The 19,421-nt window shown below is 32.4% G+C and overlaps 1 protein-coding gene across 1 annotated transcript in view; it reads right to left on the bottom strand.

The window, feature by feature from the left end:
- Nucleotides 1-19,421, bottom strand: part of LOC129225662 (probable ATP-dependent RNA helicase DDX20) — a 92,516-nt gene that overhangs the window by 23,585 nt on the left and 49,510 nt on the right. Inside the window, exons 4-6 of the mRNA XM_054860138.1 lie at nt 18,066-18,180; nt 14,070-14,212; nt 2,497-2,635 (exon numbers count right to left, since the gene is read on the bottom strand). Coding sequence (XP_054716113.1) covers nt 2,497-2,635; nt 14,070-14,212; nt 18,066-18,180 — 397 coding nt within the window. The remainder of the gene's footprint in view (nt 1-2,496; nt 2,636-14,069; nt 14,213-18,065; nt 18,181-19,421) is intronic.

Raw genomic sequence — 19,421 nt, 5'->3', positions numbered from 1 at the left:
TGTTAAGTGAACCAACCTGGTCTATTCCCGGAATACATTGGTCTGCCTCACGAGGTATATTGGACTGCTATATGCAAACTTTAGTTATAAGTTTAGTTATAAATATTATCCAATACTGTAACCAACTTATTTTCTTTTGTGTGCAGACTGAACAATAAGGAGTTTAAAGATAATATATTAAATTGATCAACTGTCTTTATTAAAAAACAACAATAACTATTCACCATCCTAAGGTTTGTCCAGGAAAACAGGGTCCATTTTTATGAAAAATGAAATTTTACATTAAGTAAGGGGCAGGGGCCGTGGTAGCCTGATCGGTAGAGTGTCGGATTCGGAGTCGGAGGGTCCTGTGTTCGAACCTCGATGGTCGAAGACCCACCGTCGTCATTAAAGGGGACTGGGCGACGTTAAATATGCTCATGGTCTCAATGTCCTCCAAGTGAAACGATACCTCTTGGGGTGCTAGCACCAGGTAGCTATTAGCTCCTGGACTAGTTCTAAATTCTCTTAAAACTGTTCGATCCGGTGATTGTGCTGCCATCTATCGGTATATAAAATAATGGAGGCTAGGCACTTAGTATGCAGTCCTCGACATAAATACAGTTGTAGTCAGTTGTGACTCTGAATAGGAATAGGAAGTAAGGGGCAAGGGTCACAGCATAAATTACTTTTGAAATTCTTGGGGGGATGTTTTAAAGAGTAGTTTTCATTTCTCGGGGGGGGGGGGGGGGGATATCATTCTAGGAGGTTTCAATTGTTTTTTTAGGGGGAAGGGCAGGTGTTATCCCTAATGTTTCAAAATCCATACACCATTCAACATTCTTCTAAATTATTTGCATTTTAGGTCATCACTCAAAAAATAAAGAAAATACTCTAGTGAGAAGTAATTGACTTGTTTGGACTTTTTTTTTTCCAATCTCTATGTAAACTTTTCAATTACATGATTTTATAAAAAAAAAAAAAAAAAGAAAAAATTTTTTTATTTGTTTGTCTCTTTCTAAGTTAAAAATCTGGTCTTCATCGCGAATTGGCATGTAACACTTTTTAAATAAAATCATTTTAGAATTGCATTTGAAAGTTCTACAATAAGTATTAATTACTATTGACATAGTTAAAATAAAAATAAAATTGGATCAGTGACACAAATTTTAACTTTTTGAGAATTTAACCCTCAACAGAAAAAAAAACCCCTTAAAACTTGAGATTAAAATTTGCTTAAAAATTTTTAATTTATGATTAAAATAAATACAAAACAGTATCATTTACAGTAACTTCATATTACAGTCAGACCTAGATTTAACAAACCTATATTTACGAATTTTTCTTTTTCCCCCCCCGACTAAAATGAAAGCAAAAACCCCTATTTGCTGAATAATAAACCCCAAATTAACAAATTATTTTAACATCCGAATTTTTTTTTGTTAATCTGAGTTAGAAAATATTGGATTTTTTTCCATGCGTTATATCCATATTGTCCGAAATAGAAGACTTTTCTTGGAATCAATCAGCAACTTTTGACGGGCAAGTGGGCAACCAATAAATATCGATTTTGATGCAGAAAAGTGATAAAGAAACTCCCATTAAAACTTACTTTTTCAAATGCTTTGAATGGCCTGGAAACTGTAAAAACATATCTCATGCAGCAATGACACAGTACTTTTTTCTCTCCATAAAGTGGAAAGAGAACTATTTCAAGTCAAGTATCAAGGAAATTGTCAAACATCATTACTTAGCGTTAGTTGTTTAAAATTTCAAATTAACTAGTGCGTTAAAGGTTGTGAAATGCTGAATAAAAAGTTTCTAATTCAGCTTCACTTTCTAATTACGGATATTTTTGTGCACATGTTTATCAGGGGTTTTAGATAAGGTAAGAGCAGTTTTTTAAAAAAAAATTTCACACCTAAATGTTATGAATAACCCGATTTAACGTATAAAAGTTTCGGTCCCAATGAATTCGTTAAATCAGGATCCAACTGTATATACTTTTCCATCTAAGAGCAGGATTTTTTAAATTGAAATGTCAGAAGCTTAAATTCATATTACTAAGAATTTACGTGGAAGTATGAAAATGAATGTAGCTCGGAGGAAAGATAATTATTTCCATTACTAGGAAGTGACTCACCAAGATATGATGGGTGAAAATTGCCTCTTTGGTGATATTTTTATATTTGAAATTTTAACTCTAAATCCAGTGGATTAACCCTAAACTCCAGTGGATAGCGTTAATTTTTAATCACTTTTTTGATTCCTCATTCGCGTAAAATGACTGTCTTACCAGTAAAACAGTTAAGTTACCGGATAGAGTTCAGCCTTGTCACGATAAAGCCTTTCCGTGCATGTTAAACATTACCAAAACATATTATCAAGTTATCATTGTTGAAACAAGCGGGTTACTCGATCATCGACTATTATTTATATGTGGATGATATCTATATGCAAAATATAAAAAAACTTATAAAACCACTTTGAAGTTAGTATTTTATCAAAAATACATACATTGCTATTTGATTGCAGAACACTAAGCACTGACAGAACTTCACCTTTTCCAAAATTTTTTCTAATGCTTTCAATTTGAATTTATAAGCTAACGCAACAAGGGAACTGTGTTGTACCTCTAGTTCATAATGAATGGTACCTAAAAAAACAAATTTGTACAAGATCAAAACCAATCACTGTTGGTTATGTTATGAGAAAATTCAGAAATAAACAAGAAAAAGGCAATCTGATTTAGTTGTAAAAAAAAAAAAAGATTGCGTGAATCATAAGAAAAAGTATCAAAGCAAAAATACTTTTTATGATTCAGCTCAGATCATATTTAAAAAAAAATCTATAAGTGAAGTAGGTCACCTTGTGGGTAGAGGGAATCGACTAAAAACCCAGTTATTTCTTTTCAATATTTGATGACATTTGTGGATTTAATTTTCTAACATCAACTGATACATCAACAAAGAAACTACTGTAAATCATAATTGAGTTGTCTTCAATCATCAGTCTGCATGATAGTATCATTAAAGACCTCCTTTTAATATTGACCAATATCAAAATACATTTTTTTCAAAATGAAAAAAACATTTAGTTACATACAGGGGAGGTTACTCTTTATTAATTCGTTTTAGAAAAGGGAGAGGTTGATACAGGAATCGGAAAATTTTTAGGGATCGGTAATCAAAGAAATTTGATGGCCCTTGCTCTAAGAAGTCTTAAAAAGTATCGTAGTAAGTACTTAAAAAAAATAAATAAATAAATAAAATAAATAAATTTAAAAAAATGACAGAGTTGAAATAAAATTTTAGGACACTAAAAAAAAAAAAAACAAAAAAACAAAAACCAACACTATTATTTTGAGTACATGTTTTGTTTTTGCAAGCTATGTTACGGACTGCAACCCCCACCATCACTTGGCAGAAAAAAGGAAAAGCCACTTAGGTTTCTTTTTCTCGGAATGAAAAATTTTGAGCGATTGCCAGTTTATTTTATCATAAAATGTCGTGAAGTTACTGTTTTTCCTCTTTTTGGCAACTAAAGGTTCAGTCATTTTCTTTTCAGTAAGGGGCTAAGCCTTTCATATTCAGAAACAATTTACTTAATATACTTTAAGATAATCTAAAATACCTAAAAATATATATTTGTAGCTCTGCCAGGGCACCAGATACTTAATAAAACAAAAGACTGGCCTAAATACAGGGGAGCTTCAAAGGTAGTCCAAAGTATCCATAAAGAAATATCAAAGCACAATTCTTAATAAAATGTTGGGGGGAGGGGGAAGAGAAATTTTAGCTGTTCTAATAATCCTCATCGAACTTCTCTGGGTATTAACTATAAATTTAGCGACTTAGATGGTTCCAAGCAAGTTAAATACAAAGAGAAATTAGCATGGCTAGTAGTTGATAGGGATGTGATAGAACAGTGATGCTGAACCTTTAACTTACTCGCATGCTGCACTCCATATTAAAATGATTCACACAGACCAGAACAAATATAAAATTTTCTAAACAAATGGCAATCCAGCGGTTTTTTTACTTTAGCTTAGAAAATTGTTCAAGAAAGAACACCTGAATCCTTACTCCTAAGTTTGTCACAGATGATGGCTTAAATTTGTGTTTAGGCTCCAGTTTCAGATATTTTTCTAGGAAAGGCGCCCCCTTCCCTCCCTCACCTATGCATCATGACTCTCTAAGTTTCAATAGATTTTGCAGTCTTCTAATGAATCTTACATCACTTTAATCGTTATTAAATTCACTATTATTTTATTAAACCTTTTTGTGTAAAGAAATATTTTCTAAAAAGTTGGAATCTAGACTGAATGTTTTTTCGACATTCTATTTTTCTTCTGATGCTATACTAATTAAAAATAAAACATACCATACATAGTGCATTTCTTTTATTACATTTTACACTACTTATTGTTTGTAAAACAAATAAAAATCATCTCATCCTAATATGTTTTTTACCTTCCAGATGCGAATGAAATATGATCCCCGTTAAACCACTTGACTGTGCGATTTCAAATGTAAAGCAGACTTGCAAAATATTACATAAGAATTGGGTTGACCCTTCACCCCTCAAAGTAAGGGCACGTAGAGATTTTTCTAACTTCCCCTTCCCCTCAAGACCCTTAAGTAAATAATGAATAACCCCTTACCGTGGTGGGCACATGTACGAAAGAGGATACTGCAGCATGCACAATTTTCCCATTAAGCAACACCATCAATAAGATAAATAAATACCTTTGTACTGAACAATAAAGTAAGACAAAACAACGTTAGAAGAAGCACAAATTTGCAAATAACAGCAAACACGTGTTTCGGCGTTACAGGGAACGCCTTTTTCAATGCAAAAAATAATGAGCTTATGGATGAAAAGACATCCGACAAAAGCCAAGAGCAGATAAGCATGCAGCTTAAAAGATAAAAACAGCGGATTAGCCAAACACCAATGACAAAGTTATAAACCGATCAGGAACCAATAGGAATGCAAGCAAAGGCCAAGAGCTTTCTCTTAGGTACGAAACCCAGAAAGAAAGAATTCAATTGGACAAAGATTAAGCCGAAGCTTAAACAAAAAGGAAAGAAATTGTCAGTAACCGTGAACCGCAAGAAAGGAAAAGCTGAATGGAAAACCATGAAATAAAATAAACAGAAACAAAAAATATTCGAAAAAAGGAAAAATAAAAATAAATAGAAGAAAATGGGGGGAGGGGTGTCAATCAAGACAAAAAGGTAAAAATAAACAAAGGAAGATAGATAAAAATGAATGGGAAAAAAAAGGGGGGGATGGGGAAAGGACAGTATTAAAGATATGGGAGCCAAATGTTGGAAAAATATGGAACTGCACTAAGATCGTTAACTGAGTTAGAACTGTTCCTCAAAATACGAAAGGATTCCCAAAAGTCAAGATCTGATGAATTGGGGCATTTTTGGATGTTTAGAACAGACAACAGAACACCATTGTTTCTGCAATAAATCACTTATAAGGAAAATCATCGCTTGCTTGTTTTTTCGCCAAAAACTTCTTTTTTCCCAAAGAAATGCATGCACGGACTAAAATTAATGTTTCTACTGGTTTTTTTATAGCTTCATCTGTGAGAGGAATCTTTGATTGTTTAGGACCCTCTGTAATCTCCAAAACCATAGGTTTCCCTTATGTTTTACAAACAAAATTAACGTAAGAAATAGCAATATGCTCATAAGTATCATTACTGCACAAAGGAAGGTGATGAAAGAGATATCTTTCATCTAAAACATACCTATCTGCATGTATACCATGTTGTCAGATTCTTCACTACATAAATTTTTAATGTATTCGACTACTGTCGGATTTTGCGCCTTTTTCTTCATGTGTTTAGATCCAAATAATGCTGCAGGGTATACACAAAGTTCATACCGCATAACATCTGCAAGATTCATTTCACCACAAGTGGCAATAGTCATCATTCTTTGATAAAGGAGTGCTGGATTAACTTGTAATCATCTTTATTACAAATAGTAGCATGTGATCCTAAAGTTTTTACTTTGCGATGTTTCAAAAGTGTATCTAAACACTTCCTGTCCTATCATTTTAGAAATTATGTTTGTACCAAATAAGTGGAACTCATCAGCATTAACGCCATCTTCGGCTGTTAGACCTGTAATAATATTGCGTAGGATGCGAGATTCAAGAGTGGAACTCCAATAAAAAGAAGAAGATATCTTCGTTGGATGGGGTTTCACAAAAGATTAAAATTATTATTTTTTCAACGTTTTGTACTTGACTAGAGTTGTGTTTTCCGCTTGACGCAACTAAATTATGTAACAAAGCGAGTATAACTTTCATGTTATTCATAAATTGAAAGTCTCACGCCATATGTAGTTTATTTAAACAAAGGGAAAACTGCCATTGTAAGTTGCACCTCTTGTCAAATGAGAAGATTGTGGCCAAAATTTGCAAGGAAAATAATGTAATTTATAAAGTAATAAAAGAAACTTTTTTAAAATTAAAAAGCATTTCAATGTTTTCTTTTTTTAAGAATCTTTTTTTTTTGTCTGAGAAATGAATCGGCATGCAATATGAACCATATGCAACCCGCGGGCCTTAGTTTTAAACCTCTAGTTTATATAGCAGTCAACTAAGGATAATTACCTCTTAACATACATGGTGTAACCATACTTTTTCAACCTATATGAACATAACACTGTACTAGACAGAGAAACAAATGTGTCAAGTTATAGAGATTCTCAAATTATCTAACTGACAGATTATTGCGGTTCTACCAAATTTTTGTGACCTAAACATTAACCAAGACGCTTTGTATCTAGATATTCCAGTTGAGAAGGATAAATGTTTTTTTTTTAAAATATGTTTTAAAGAAGAATATTAGCTTACATATTTTGAAGATAATTGCCACCAGCCCCCTATTTTCAAATCTGATTTTGGGGGTGTCCCCAAGACCCAATTTTGTCAGATTTTGGATATGCTGTTCTGTTTGAATTACTGATATAAAAACAATTGAAAAACTTTCTGTTGCAATTTTGTCCATGTTAAGGGTATTTTTTCTTAGTTTGACTGGACCTATAAGCCATTTTATATTTCTGTGGTGACTTCTTAGTTTTAGCAAGTGTTGTACATAATTTTATGTACAGTCTTTTTCTTGTGAAGACATATTTTACATTAACAATTAAGTTAAACTTAGCTATTGCAAACCAATATGCGAGCATTCAAGTAAATTTATGATAATATTTAATTTTTTAAAATTAATTTAAGAATTATCTTTTTTTTTTTTTTTTCAGATTAGCTCAAAGGAAGATAATGGGAAACTTGTGAATATAACATCCAAAGTAGGGGTGCGACATCGATGACGATGTTTTGGAAACATCGATGTTTTACTTTCAATGTTTTTGGACCATCGATGTTTTGGCTTCGATGTTTTTTCGATGTTGATGTTTCTGCATTTTTATTGAAAATTATCATAAAAGTTGCTCCAATTTTCTCACCAGCTAATTAAGTTTACTTATGGAGTTGCCAAAAAAAAGTTTAATTTTTTTTGCACCCATTTTATAAGATCAATTTTTCTGTGTAGAGGATGATTTTTGGGAAGATCACTACAAGATAGTAGAAGATTAACTAAAGTGTGAGAAAGAGGTCAAAGCTATTGGAAGAACCTGACACTGGTAGTCTGGTGGGGGAACTTGAAGTTTATTTCAAGGCTCCAGTTCTTAAACTAAAGGAAAATCCAATACGCTACTACGGTCAAAATTATAACTTTAAAAATTCAGAGCTGGTAAAAGTTGCTTTAAAGTTTTTGATAGTGATGCCAACTTCTGTTCCATCGGAAAGAGATATTTCTCTGACTGGTGGGATAGTCTGCAAAAAGAGAAATGCGCTTCTGGGGGACAAAGTAAACAAACTTCCTTTCCAAAGTGTCAACACCAATATTCGGGGTTACTTATCGATTTCTCCCAACAAGTCATCCCTCTATTACTTACAATTTGTGTTTAATTATTAACTAACAGTACAACACATATTTCTTGTTCTTAAAAATAATTGATAGAATTAATTTTGTATTTTTAAAATAATTAGCACAACTTTTTCTCATCATTCAACTGACGGTAAGTACTATGATACATATTTTCTTAGATTCTTTTTTGATGTAAATTTACTTTTAGTTTCATTCAGTTTGAAAATATTTCCTTATTACTATAACTAGTTTGTATTAATCAGTGCTTGTCTTATTATCAATTTTTGTCCTACTATAATACCAAGATGTTGCCAAAATATTCTTATTAAATTATATTCATGATTTGAGGTTTAGTATTTTCAAAATATTTGTCAGGTATGTATTCTTTTCTATTGCTCAAATTAGTGTAGTATATTTAAAAATGTATGTTATACATTGATAAAAAAATCGATGTTTTAAAACATTGATATTTGGTAACATCGATGTTTTGCCATCGATGTCGCACCTCTAATCGAAAGGCACATGTGAACAATTCCCAAATCCCCTCTACATAATATTGATATTATTGCAACATATTATAGGTGTTAAAAACTGAATATATTTATGATCATTATTTTTCTAAAATTATATTGTAAATTTAGTTATTTATTATTATTATTTAATATTTATTCATGTTTATTATTTTTCATGTCATTAATTCTTTTGTTATTAAATAGTTGGTCAACAATCAAGTGTCATATAACACGGTGGCGGATCTAGACCCTTCCCAAAGGGGGAGCTAGAATCGAAAATTTAACAACATTGTTTACCCCATACATTTCAACGATTCTGAAACAAAAGGAAACCTTTTTATGTTCAAAGGAAGAGTAAATACATTTTAAGCAAAATATTAACTTTATTTGTCACATTACGACCAATTTTTCACAGCAAGTCGGCCTTCTTATCACAGAATAATTTCATAATATTGTTTATAGTAAGATTCATCTCCTTGTGAACATTCCTCAAGGCTAAACCGTTTTATCAAATTTGGGCTAAAGTCAATCTTAGGTAAGTTTTTATCTGGCATTAGCAGGAGAAACTTCTCTCTGGTGTACTTGTCATAACGGGAAGAGCCGTCACTGTTGCAACACAGACGGTAACGATTTGCTCCCCATTCTTTTTCCCATAATTTTATTTCTTTCTTAAAAGCAAGCTGTGAAGGCTATAAGAATTGGTCATACATTTCTGCAGCTTTTATAATTTTCGTTTCTGTACTTATGCATATGAGCAGGAATAAGTCTTTAAGTGACAGAATGTTTCCGAAACTTTGGGAGAATCTTGATTTGTTAAAGAAAAACAAACAATAAAAGCCACTATCTTGCAAAATTGACAAAAGCTAGACCACAAAAAAGACCAATTCCCCATTGTACACAGATGGCAAACAATTGCAATGTCTGGAATGAAGTGGGAATAAAAATTGAGAGGATTTATGAGAGTAAGTATATTTTTGGCTATTTGGATCTGAAGCTTTAATAGCAAATTTGGGATTTTGACAAAAAAATTCTGCGCAGCTAAAAATTAAATGTAACTTTAAACCCAAAGGGGGGGAGCTATAGCTCCTTAGCTCCCCCTTGAATCGGCCCTTGATATGATACTTACAGGAATTAAGAGGACACAAAATATTTTTATTTAGTTAAATCTGAAATCATTTCAAAATGCATTATCATACTTTGAAAGGAGCGAAAAAGAAACATTTTAATTTGAATAATCTTTACACAATAAAAAATTATTTGTACTGTCTAGTCTTAAGTTTTTTTTTTTTTTTTTTTTTGGCGATCCAGTGATCAAAACATTCTACGAGAAATTAAAATTTGACAGTGAGCAGCACAGCTGCCAACATATCAACTTAAAAAAATCTTACAATGCATTCCTTGGGTGTATTTGTACACTTTTTTAACCAACACACAACAAACTCTTAAAACTAAAAGCATTACATTTTCAAATCTTTACTTGTAATTAATCAGCAGCAGCACAGAAAAAAAAAAAACTGGATTCACAAAAGAGATACATAAGATTACAACAAGCACTTGGTTTCAAAAAGGTAGGCCTGTGCATTTAAAAATTTAATACAAGTGTGCACTTTTAAAATATTGTCTAATATTTTTCTGTAAGATGCATCATTTAATATTAATCTTGAAAAGTATTCTTTTGGAAGAAACTAATAACTTGCTAGATTATCTTACTTTTTCTTTCGCAAATTAATGCAGTCAGCTAGCTGCTTTTGCTGAAACTACTTTCACCGGAACTTTTCCAAAGTTGCTGACTTAGCAACATTCAAAAATTTTATTTCAATAACTTATTCAAAACAAATAGTTTTTTTTTTTTTTTTTTTTTTTGTAAGTTCTTAATGATTAAAATTTTATCCAGGTTATTATCAGACAGAACTGCACAGCTCTGTCCTCGCCTTTCTGACACTACTGAATATTCTTTTGTACTCTGCATTGCTGTGAGGTATGGCTAGAATGGAAAGCATAGAAAAGGGAGCCTTTCATATTTCAATGAACCATTGACACATCAACTAATTTCTTCAAAGCAGCCTATTTTTTTATCCATTCTCTTCCTTTTTAGCAGAATATCGGGCAAATCATCTATTTGTACAGAGCGAAATTCACTTTGGAGCTTATCTTAGGCTTTTCATCTGCAGTTTCTCTATTCTTCTGCAGCAACAGAACAGGAAACTCATAAAAAAAAGCAATATCCAGAGATCTAAAACCTAATTATCTTACAATTATGCCATAAGATCTTATATACTTACAATACCTCCAAAAATCTTACAATGTAAGGCTAAATCTTACAAGTTGGCAGCTATGTATGTATATGGTTTTAAAATAAAAGAGTTTTAAAGTCTGAAAAGAAAAACCCTTCATATAATCTGCAGCAGTGGCAGTGATTCGGGAGAGGGGGGAGGAGGCAACCGCCCCCCCCCCCCTTTTCATAGTTTTTTTTTAAATGTAGGATCCAAAACCAGAAATCAGACCTGCCAACCTTGAAAAATGAAAAATCCTGCAATTTGCATGAGAAAATCCTGCAACTATTCCAACGATTACTAAAAAACTCTGATCAACACATATTACAACAAAATTGCATTGAACAGGGTTCATACTCTATTTGGATGAAAAAATTCCATGACTTTTGCAAGACTTTTTCATGACTTCAATGAAAATTTTCAAGCCCTCGTTTCACGAAGAGAATAGCACTATTTAATCTCAACCTTGGTAATATTTGGAAATGAGCATTAGCAAAACATCTATATGAATGCTACAGCCTCATTGAAGCACTTACTTGTTATGGAAAAAAATAAGTGCACATTTATAAAACTAAACTATTCTTATTTGTCTTCATCATATAAATTTAAGTAAAGTAAAAATGCAGTGAAGCAAATATGATGATGCTTAAATGTCTGATTTTATTTTAAAAACAGGCAGAATGATATTGAATGGGACAAAGGTTGAACGAGTCATCACTAAGTTTGAATAAATTTGCTTCAAAAGTTACCTTTTAGTGTCAACAGTGCCTTTAATCATCCACGTAACTTGACAGTATTTTGGTTCTTTAAAGTAAAGTCACATAGTTTAGTTCTTTATATTTTTCCCAACCGGATATTTTTTGAAAAAACCATTCAGTAATGAATCAATCTTCTGATTCAAAAGTATACTTGTTTTGTTGACAAATTTGCATATTTTCAAATGCATATTAATTAATAGGTACAGAAATTTCAGAACACCTTTAATTCCCGACATTGAACATAGCAGTGGGTCGCATGGATTAGTATTGCGTGCCGTATGTTGGGCACTACTGTTTTAGAGCATTAGAATTCCTCTTTTCCTCTCTTCTATCCCTTAAGATCTTTATTTTCTAAAACATTCAACAAATTAAGATAAACTCTGATAAATTTAATAATAAAGTTCTTACGAGTGATGGAATCGAACTGCAATTGAATTGCTTTTTTTGAGTGGGCGTGGCAAAACTAAGAACGTGAAATTTTGCTACTACAGAATATGAAACATAAAAAGTGTTGAAAATAACAGAAAATTCAAAATAAGTGATGTCCAGGCAGTAAAGTCACATCCCAAAAAATGACAAGCGGCTGCAACAGAAGTGGATGCAATGAGATTTCAAAATTCAGATTTGATTTTTGGATCGTTCAATTTTCCACTTTCAATAGCTTTTATGTGCTATACTGTTAAATCACCCAAGATTTCTTATGCTCCTTTAGTTACTGTTCCTTTCTCTTTGTCCAGGACATTTTACCATGACTTGAAATAAATTTCCATGACTTTCAATGAAAATTTCAATTTTCCATGACTTTTCCAGGTCTGAAATTCTATTATTTTTTTCCATGACTTTCCAGGATTTCCATGACCCGTACAAAGCCTGATTGAATACTAAGGAATTCTTTCACACTCTGCATTGCTGTGAGGTATGGCTAAAATGGAAAGCATAGAAAAGAGGAGCCTTTCATACTTCAATGAACCATTGACACATCAACTAATTTCTTCAAAGCAGCCTATTTTTTATCTATCCTCTTCCTTTTTAGCAGAATATCGGGCAAATCATCTATTTGTACAGAGCAAAATTCATTTTGGAGCTTATCTTAGGCTTTTCATCTGCAGTTTCTCTATTCTTCTGAAGCAACAGAACAAGAAACTCATTAAAAAAAGCAATACCCATAGATTTAAAATCTAATTATCTTACAATTATGCCATAAGGACTTACAAACTTACAAAACCTTCAAAAATCTTACAATGTAAGGCTAAATCTTACAAGTTGGCAGCTATGTATGTATATGGTTTCAAAATAAAAGAGTTTTAAAGTCTGAAAAGAAAAACCCTTCATATAATCTGCAGCAGTGGCAGTGATTCGGGAGAGGGGGGGGGGAGACAACCGCCCCCCTTTTCATGGTTCTTTTTTTCTCTTTAATTTAGGATCCAAAACCAGAAATTAGACCTGCCAACCTTGAAAAATGAAAACTCTTGCAATTTGCGTGAGAAAATCCTGCAACTATTCCAACAAGTACTAAAAAATTCTGATCAACACATATTACTACAAAATTGCATTGAATACTAAGAAATTCTTTCACACTCTGCATTGCAGTGAGGTATGGCTAGAATGGAAAGCATAGAAAAGGGGAGCCTTTCATACTTCAATGAACCATTGTCACATCAACTAATTTCTTCAAAACAGCCTATTTTTTATCCATCCTCTTCCTTTTTAGCAGAATATCGGGCAAATCATCTATTTGTACAGAGCGAAATTCACTTTGGAGCTTATTTTAGGCTTTTCATCTGCAGTTTCTCTATTCTTCTGAAGCAATATAACAGGAAACTCATTAAAAAAAAGGAATACCCAGAGATCTAAAACCTAATTATCTTACAATTATGCCATAAGATCTTACAAACTTACAATACCTCCAAAAATCTTACAATGTAAGGCTAAATCTTACAAATTGGCAGCTATGGAGCAGCTATATGTTTGGAGAAAAATATTTTCTTTATAACTGAATCACTGTACTGACACATTATATGCTACAAATCCTTCAGTGTAATAGATATATGCGTGTATATGTTTCATACTGAAGATTTTTTCTTTGAAACATGATGCTTGTCCTGTATTTTATTCATGTTCATTTGCGCCCATAGGCCTGTTCACATGTGCCTAATGTAGATAAGTATTTAATAATTTTTTTTATAAATAAATAAGTAAAACTAAAGTATGGAATATACTACATTGCTTAAAGCAGTGATGCTCAACCTACGGCCCACGGGTCACATTCGGCTCACGGAGCTGATATGTGAGGCCTGTTTTGTTTGTTAGAAATCGAAAAGCACAATTAATGACAACGATACAAATTTGGAGCCAAGTTTTCGAAAATTAGTTTCTGAAAACAGGTGCATTTGATAAAAGAAGCATAGTTATGATAACAATTACTGATTTGCAGTTTTCTTTCATTTTCCCATCATTTTAGTATGAAGTGCGGCCCTTGGGTAGAAAAAGGTTGGGCCCCACTGGCTTAGAGCATAAAATATTCAAAAGATGTATTCACTTAAATAAAAGCTAGTCTGAATCCTATACAATGACAAGAAAACTTTAAAGTTACCTAATAAAGAAAGATTTTCTTTCTGTAACTTTGCTAGGTAAGGATCCCTGAAATAGTCACTCATGATTTTTTTAATACTGTTGGGGTAAGTGGCACTGGTTGCAATCACTTGCTTTTCTTTTGGCAATGAGTCAAAAATGTCCCTAAAAATGAATTGTAAACTTTTGTTATACAATCAAAAAATTTCATCCAAACGTTAGTAAATAGAGTCGCAATAACAAGTTATGTGTAATAAAATCGTGTAAGGAGATTATAACAAAATCAAAGACAAAATGAAACACATTCAAAATTACAAAATGAATAAAAAAAAAACCTTTGTGCAACAAAGTAATTGAACTCTTATTCCAACTAAGATGTGAAAACATTCAGATGACTTCACATAAATAGGAGGAGGGAAGGATGAGCAAATTGTTATTGGTGAGAAATATAGAAAACATATTTATGTAGCAAAAAGTTAGGATTGTTCTACAGCACAGCATGTGAAAGAATATCAATCAAATGGAAAATTAGTGCAGATTTAGAGAAACTGCCTTCTTGGCGAAATATGGCATAGGTTGCAAATGCAGCATGCATTTTGCAGCAAGGCTCCCAAGCTTAAATGATAACATGGATTGGCATCATTAAAGAAATCTGAAGAAAGAATCATTGAACTCTTAACATATTTAAAACATAATGTTCATCAGCAACCAGGGTCAGATTAAGGCATGGGCACATGGGGCATGGGCCCAGGGCACCAAATCTGTAGCTTTTTTTTTTTTTTTTTTCAAATGGAGCAATTTCAAACTGCATCATAGAAAAAGCAAAGATAAATCCTTGGCAAAAAATTGACTTAAAATTATAACGTGCACTAATCTCAAAGCCACTCCAGGCTTAACATATCTAACTACATTTTAAATTCTATAGAATACGTATTTTTGGTATTATGTCCTTCTGTAAAAGTTTGACAACATCTCATATTATGGTTGCAGTTAATACTTGAGTATCAAGATATTTTATTAATGTATAGTATAGTGTATCTCTGATAAATTGAGCTGTGACTTTGACCATGTTTGCTTCTTTTTGGGGGTGGTAAGGAAGGGTAATTGGCACTGAGTTGAATTGGGTTACTTTCGTTGTAGTTTTGTTAAAGTATTACAACTTGAATTTGCACCAATAAAACGTCTTCTTTACACTGAACCCCGCGAAAAGTTAACGTTTTCAATGTCATAGCTCAAATTGACAGAACCATAGTACAGTCAGAAAAGGCCTAGAGTGGGATAGTCACTAGTTGGGGCAAAAAATAAAGTTCATGTCCAGTGCCCTCAAAGTATTAGTCGAGCTCTGTCAGCAACACAACATTATTAACCTTTTCCGAAATTATTCAACTTTTAAAATAATTTTGGGACAAATAATTAAAGTTCAGAAACACTCCTGAGAGCATCATTCAACAAAGAGATGCAAGTAAATGAATAATGTAATTTTCCAATGACCACGTAAAAGATGGAACAGCCAAAATAATGTTTTCTTTTTAAAAGATAGAAAATTTTAGATAAATATGCAGCTGAAGTTATGGTTATTATAATCAGTAAGTGTGTAGGCTGGTGGCTTGATGGTTAGGCGCTCTCCTTCTATGCCTGTGGACCTAGGTTCTGACCTGGGACGGCCAGTCAGTAGATTTTTGAGATGCAGGAAATCATCAGCGCCCATGTTGTATAATTATGCGGCATGTAAAAGATCCCTTGGGTATTTGTTTGGCTTAGAATTCCCTCGGAAAAATTAAATTCCTAGTGCAGTTTGGCATCAAAAAGAGCTCAGGTGCTTCCATCTGGTGGAAACTGGGTGTCCCAATTATCCGTGCCATTGATATCTGAGCCTCAATAGTGGCACATGAAAGACAGGATACTGTATCAAAGGATCGCCCTAGGTCTGCTAAAAGACTAAATAGCCTAAAAATGCCCATTAGAAGAAAATAATAATAATCAGTAAGTTTATAACATTCACCTTTATAACAAAACAAGCATTTTTTAAACCTAACCTAAGCCTTTAGCTACAGTTTTGAATACCCTTCATGCTGGCAATGTCACAATAGTTAGTGTTTTCAGGAATTTCTAAATCAACCCATGCCCTGATCAACCTGAAAACCTTTAACATGCACGCTCCAAATAACAGAGTTGCTTTTTGCTACATTGTAGTAGCCCTTTTCTCCCCTATTTGCTATTGGGTTCTTAATGCTGTTTTTGCTGTTAAGCTTGTATTCGAAAATCACTTCTCTTTACCAGTTCACTTTATCGCAGTCATTGGGTTAAATACATTTTGTGCAATAAGAATACAAAGTTACAAACATGTATTGAAATAGCTATTAAATTTATGCAGTACATGAAAGGAAAAGAATAAATAATAGAGGATAGGATGAAAGGCAATTTTTTCTAGTGTGCTTATAATTCCATACATGTAATTGTTCAAAAAATAATAATAATATTAGAAAAAATATTGCGGAATTCTATGAATGAGACAAATGCGGAAATTTGTTATTTAGTGAGAAATACTTGAATTTTATTTATTTTTGAATGCTACAAAAATAAGCATGTTTAAAAGAATATCAGTTTTTAACCTCCGACACACAAAGGAAGGGGGGTTATGAGTTTGACATGTCTGTGTATTTGTCTGTGGCAGCGCCTAAATGGATTTTTGCAGTGAAAACATATTTAAAAATTTAGTACCAAAATAAAGATTTAGCATAGGATAGAATGAGTTCAGAACTTCCATGTTGTATGGAATTTGAACTATAAGGTCTTTTTAAAGCAGATTTTAAATAAGGCCAAGCCTTTATTCATGCGATTGGTAACCAAATTCATTGTTGGCTGACAAGGAAATTAAACGCTAAGATTGAAAATTTTTATCTGCTGCCAGTTTTCATTTGTGAACAAATAAAATACTTGTAATTGAATTTTAATAGTACAAAGCTTTTAAAAGAATTTTCAATTTTCTTTCTTGATTCTATATTAACGATCAAATCAGGGTTTTTATAAATTTTTAATATTAATTACTTGTTATTCTCAAGCTGCTTCCTCTTTGTTTACTTTTTTCAGGGGTGTTAGTGACCTGAAATTTCTGAAGATTTTGTGTTGCCATTTTTTAACATTTTGGGCTGATAACATTCTTAAATTGAAATTTAAAAAAAAAAACACTTAAAATTAATTTTATCAATTTTCATCATGCAGGAAAATACGGTAGTTAGCATTTCTTAAATAGTGCACAATTTAAAGCATGTTATGTTGAGCAAAAAAAAAAATAAGGATTTTTGTTAAATTACTGTATTTTTATCTGAAAACTCTTTAGAAAGTGGAGAAATCACAAATGGGGAGTTTTCTGGAATTTTGAAAACTAGCAGAATAATCACATGTACGCAATGAACTTGCATTCATGCATTGCCTTACCAGCAAAAGCAGGAAAATTATTATTTTTTTAGCTTTGTTTTAGGTAAAATATAAATTGTTTAGAAAATAAACAATATATACAACTAGTTGATTCTAATAAAACATATTAACTTCAATCCTGTATGTATCACTGTAAATTAGCAAATTTGGGGGCAACTTACATTACCCTTTATTAAATATTAGCAAATTTTAATAAAGGGCTATTTGTATGGGGTAACTGATAACCTCCTCCAAGGTTTCAAAGCAGTATATTAAAATAAAATTTAAAAAACAAGGCAAATAGAGAAAAAAAGAACACTTAAGAGTTTGAGGAAAAGTATTCAAGTTTTTTTTATGCATCTTAAAAGTGTTGTGCATGTCATATTTACTGGTCTCACTTGTGCTTCATTCTTAAATATTTCAATGTTTTCTGTTGTTGTGTTTTTTTTTGTTTTTTTTTTTTTGGTAATAAATAGTATTACAATTTAAAATTAATTTGACAGAACAAACATTAATCAAAGAATGCTTCAGATATATTACCAAAAACAAAATCAAGTGAAAAGCACATGCATTATTAATAATTAAGAAAATAACTTCATACCTTATAGTAGACTCAAAAGACTTATCCCTTAGCAATACATCAGCTTCATCCAAAACAAATAATCGAATCGAGTTAGTTGGTAATATACCATCAGATATAAGCTGTTTAACTCTACCTGAAACGAAATATTGAAATTTTATTGAACTTCTAAGGGAAAATATAAAATGATGTTCAAATCAAAAGACTGTATTTATGGAATAAAATCAGACACACCATAGTTAGAGCACTACAAGTGAAAAAAAAAAAAAAGAATTTGAAAAACATTTTTTTCTAATAACCTAACTGAACATCTAACTTTTCCAACAGTAGGAAATGTAATTTAAAGTTTATTAATTGTCCACGTCAGATATCATAAAATTTCTTGACACTAACAAAACATTAAAAAAGAATGGCTATCAGTATCAAAAGGTTATACTGAAACAACTAAGATTATGCATAATAAAGTTTGTTAAAATGCTTTTTCTCACTATGAAATTACAAAATGCTAATTAGTATTATCATAGCTTTTGGGTCAAAATATTGGAATTAAATTGTCGACTTATTTTTGATAGGCAAGAACAAAATTTTGACTAAACCCCTTGAGGACATAGGCAGAAAACGAAGGGCAACCACGAAACCAAAGGATCCCAAATGAAACATTGTTACAAGCCCAAGAATTTTCAGCTTCTTTTGCAGGAGCAGATACAATTGGATTTTAAAATGAATAAAAAAATTGCAAAAGGCTCAACACAGTGTTAAAAAAGGTTTAAATGCATGAATTAATGCCTCACCTGTAAAAACTAACTAGTGTACTGAAGGGACTGCAATATTTAATGCAAAACCATACTTTTGGGCATAAGTTTCTGCGATTTGGTGCAAAAAAGTACATTTTGCAGTCTTTTGTACACTAACAACCAATAAGTATTTGGACACCTATGCAAATGTTGATATCTGCGGTCCTAAGGTACGTCACGGCCTCCGCCGGTATATATTGTGTAGGAAACAGCATCGGCTTTAGTCGCATGCAAGATGCCTCGCAGTTCGGAGCTCTCTGATTTCGAGAAAGGTATAACTATCGGGTATCACAAATGTGGCCGATCCTTAAGGGACATTACTTGTGATCGAATTTACCCAAGATCAACAGTGGCCTATGAGATTAAGAAGTGGAGGGTGAGCTGTCATTGTCGGAATGTGCTCTGAGTCGGCAGACCAATGAAACTGGGAGATAGAGACCGACGAGTGCTGTCCTGAGAAATTCGGAAGAACAGCACCCAAACGATGGCCCTCATCTGCGAGAAGTTTCAACAGGCATCCGGGAGTATTGTTTCATATAATACCATTCGTAAGGAAGTACATCTGCTTGGTTTTCATGGTCGT

The sequence above is a fragment of the Uloborus diversus genome, chromosome 7 (assembly GCF_026930045.1).
Source record: "Uloborus diversus isolate 005 chromosome 7, Udiv.v.3.1, whole genome shotgun sequence".
Taxonomy (NCBI): Eukaryota; Metazoa; Arthropoda; class Arachnida; order Araneae; family Uloboridae; genus Uloborus; species Uloborus diversus.
This window is presented reverse-complemented; position numbering and strand designations above follow the sequence as displayed.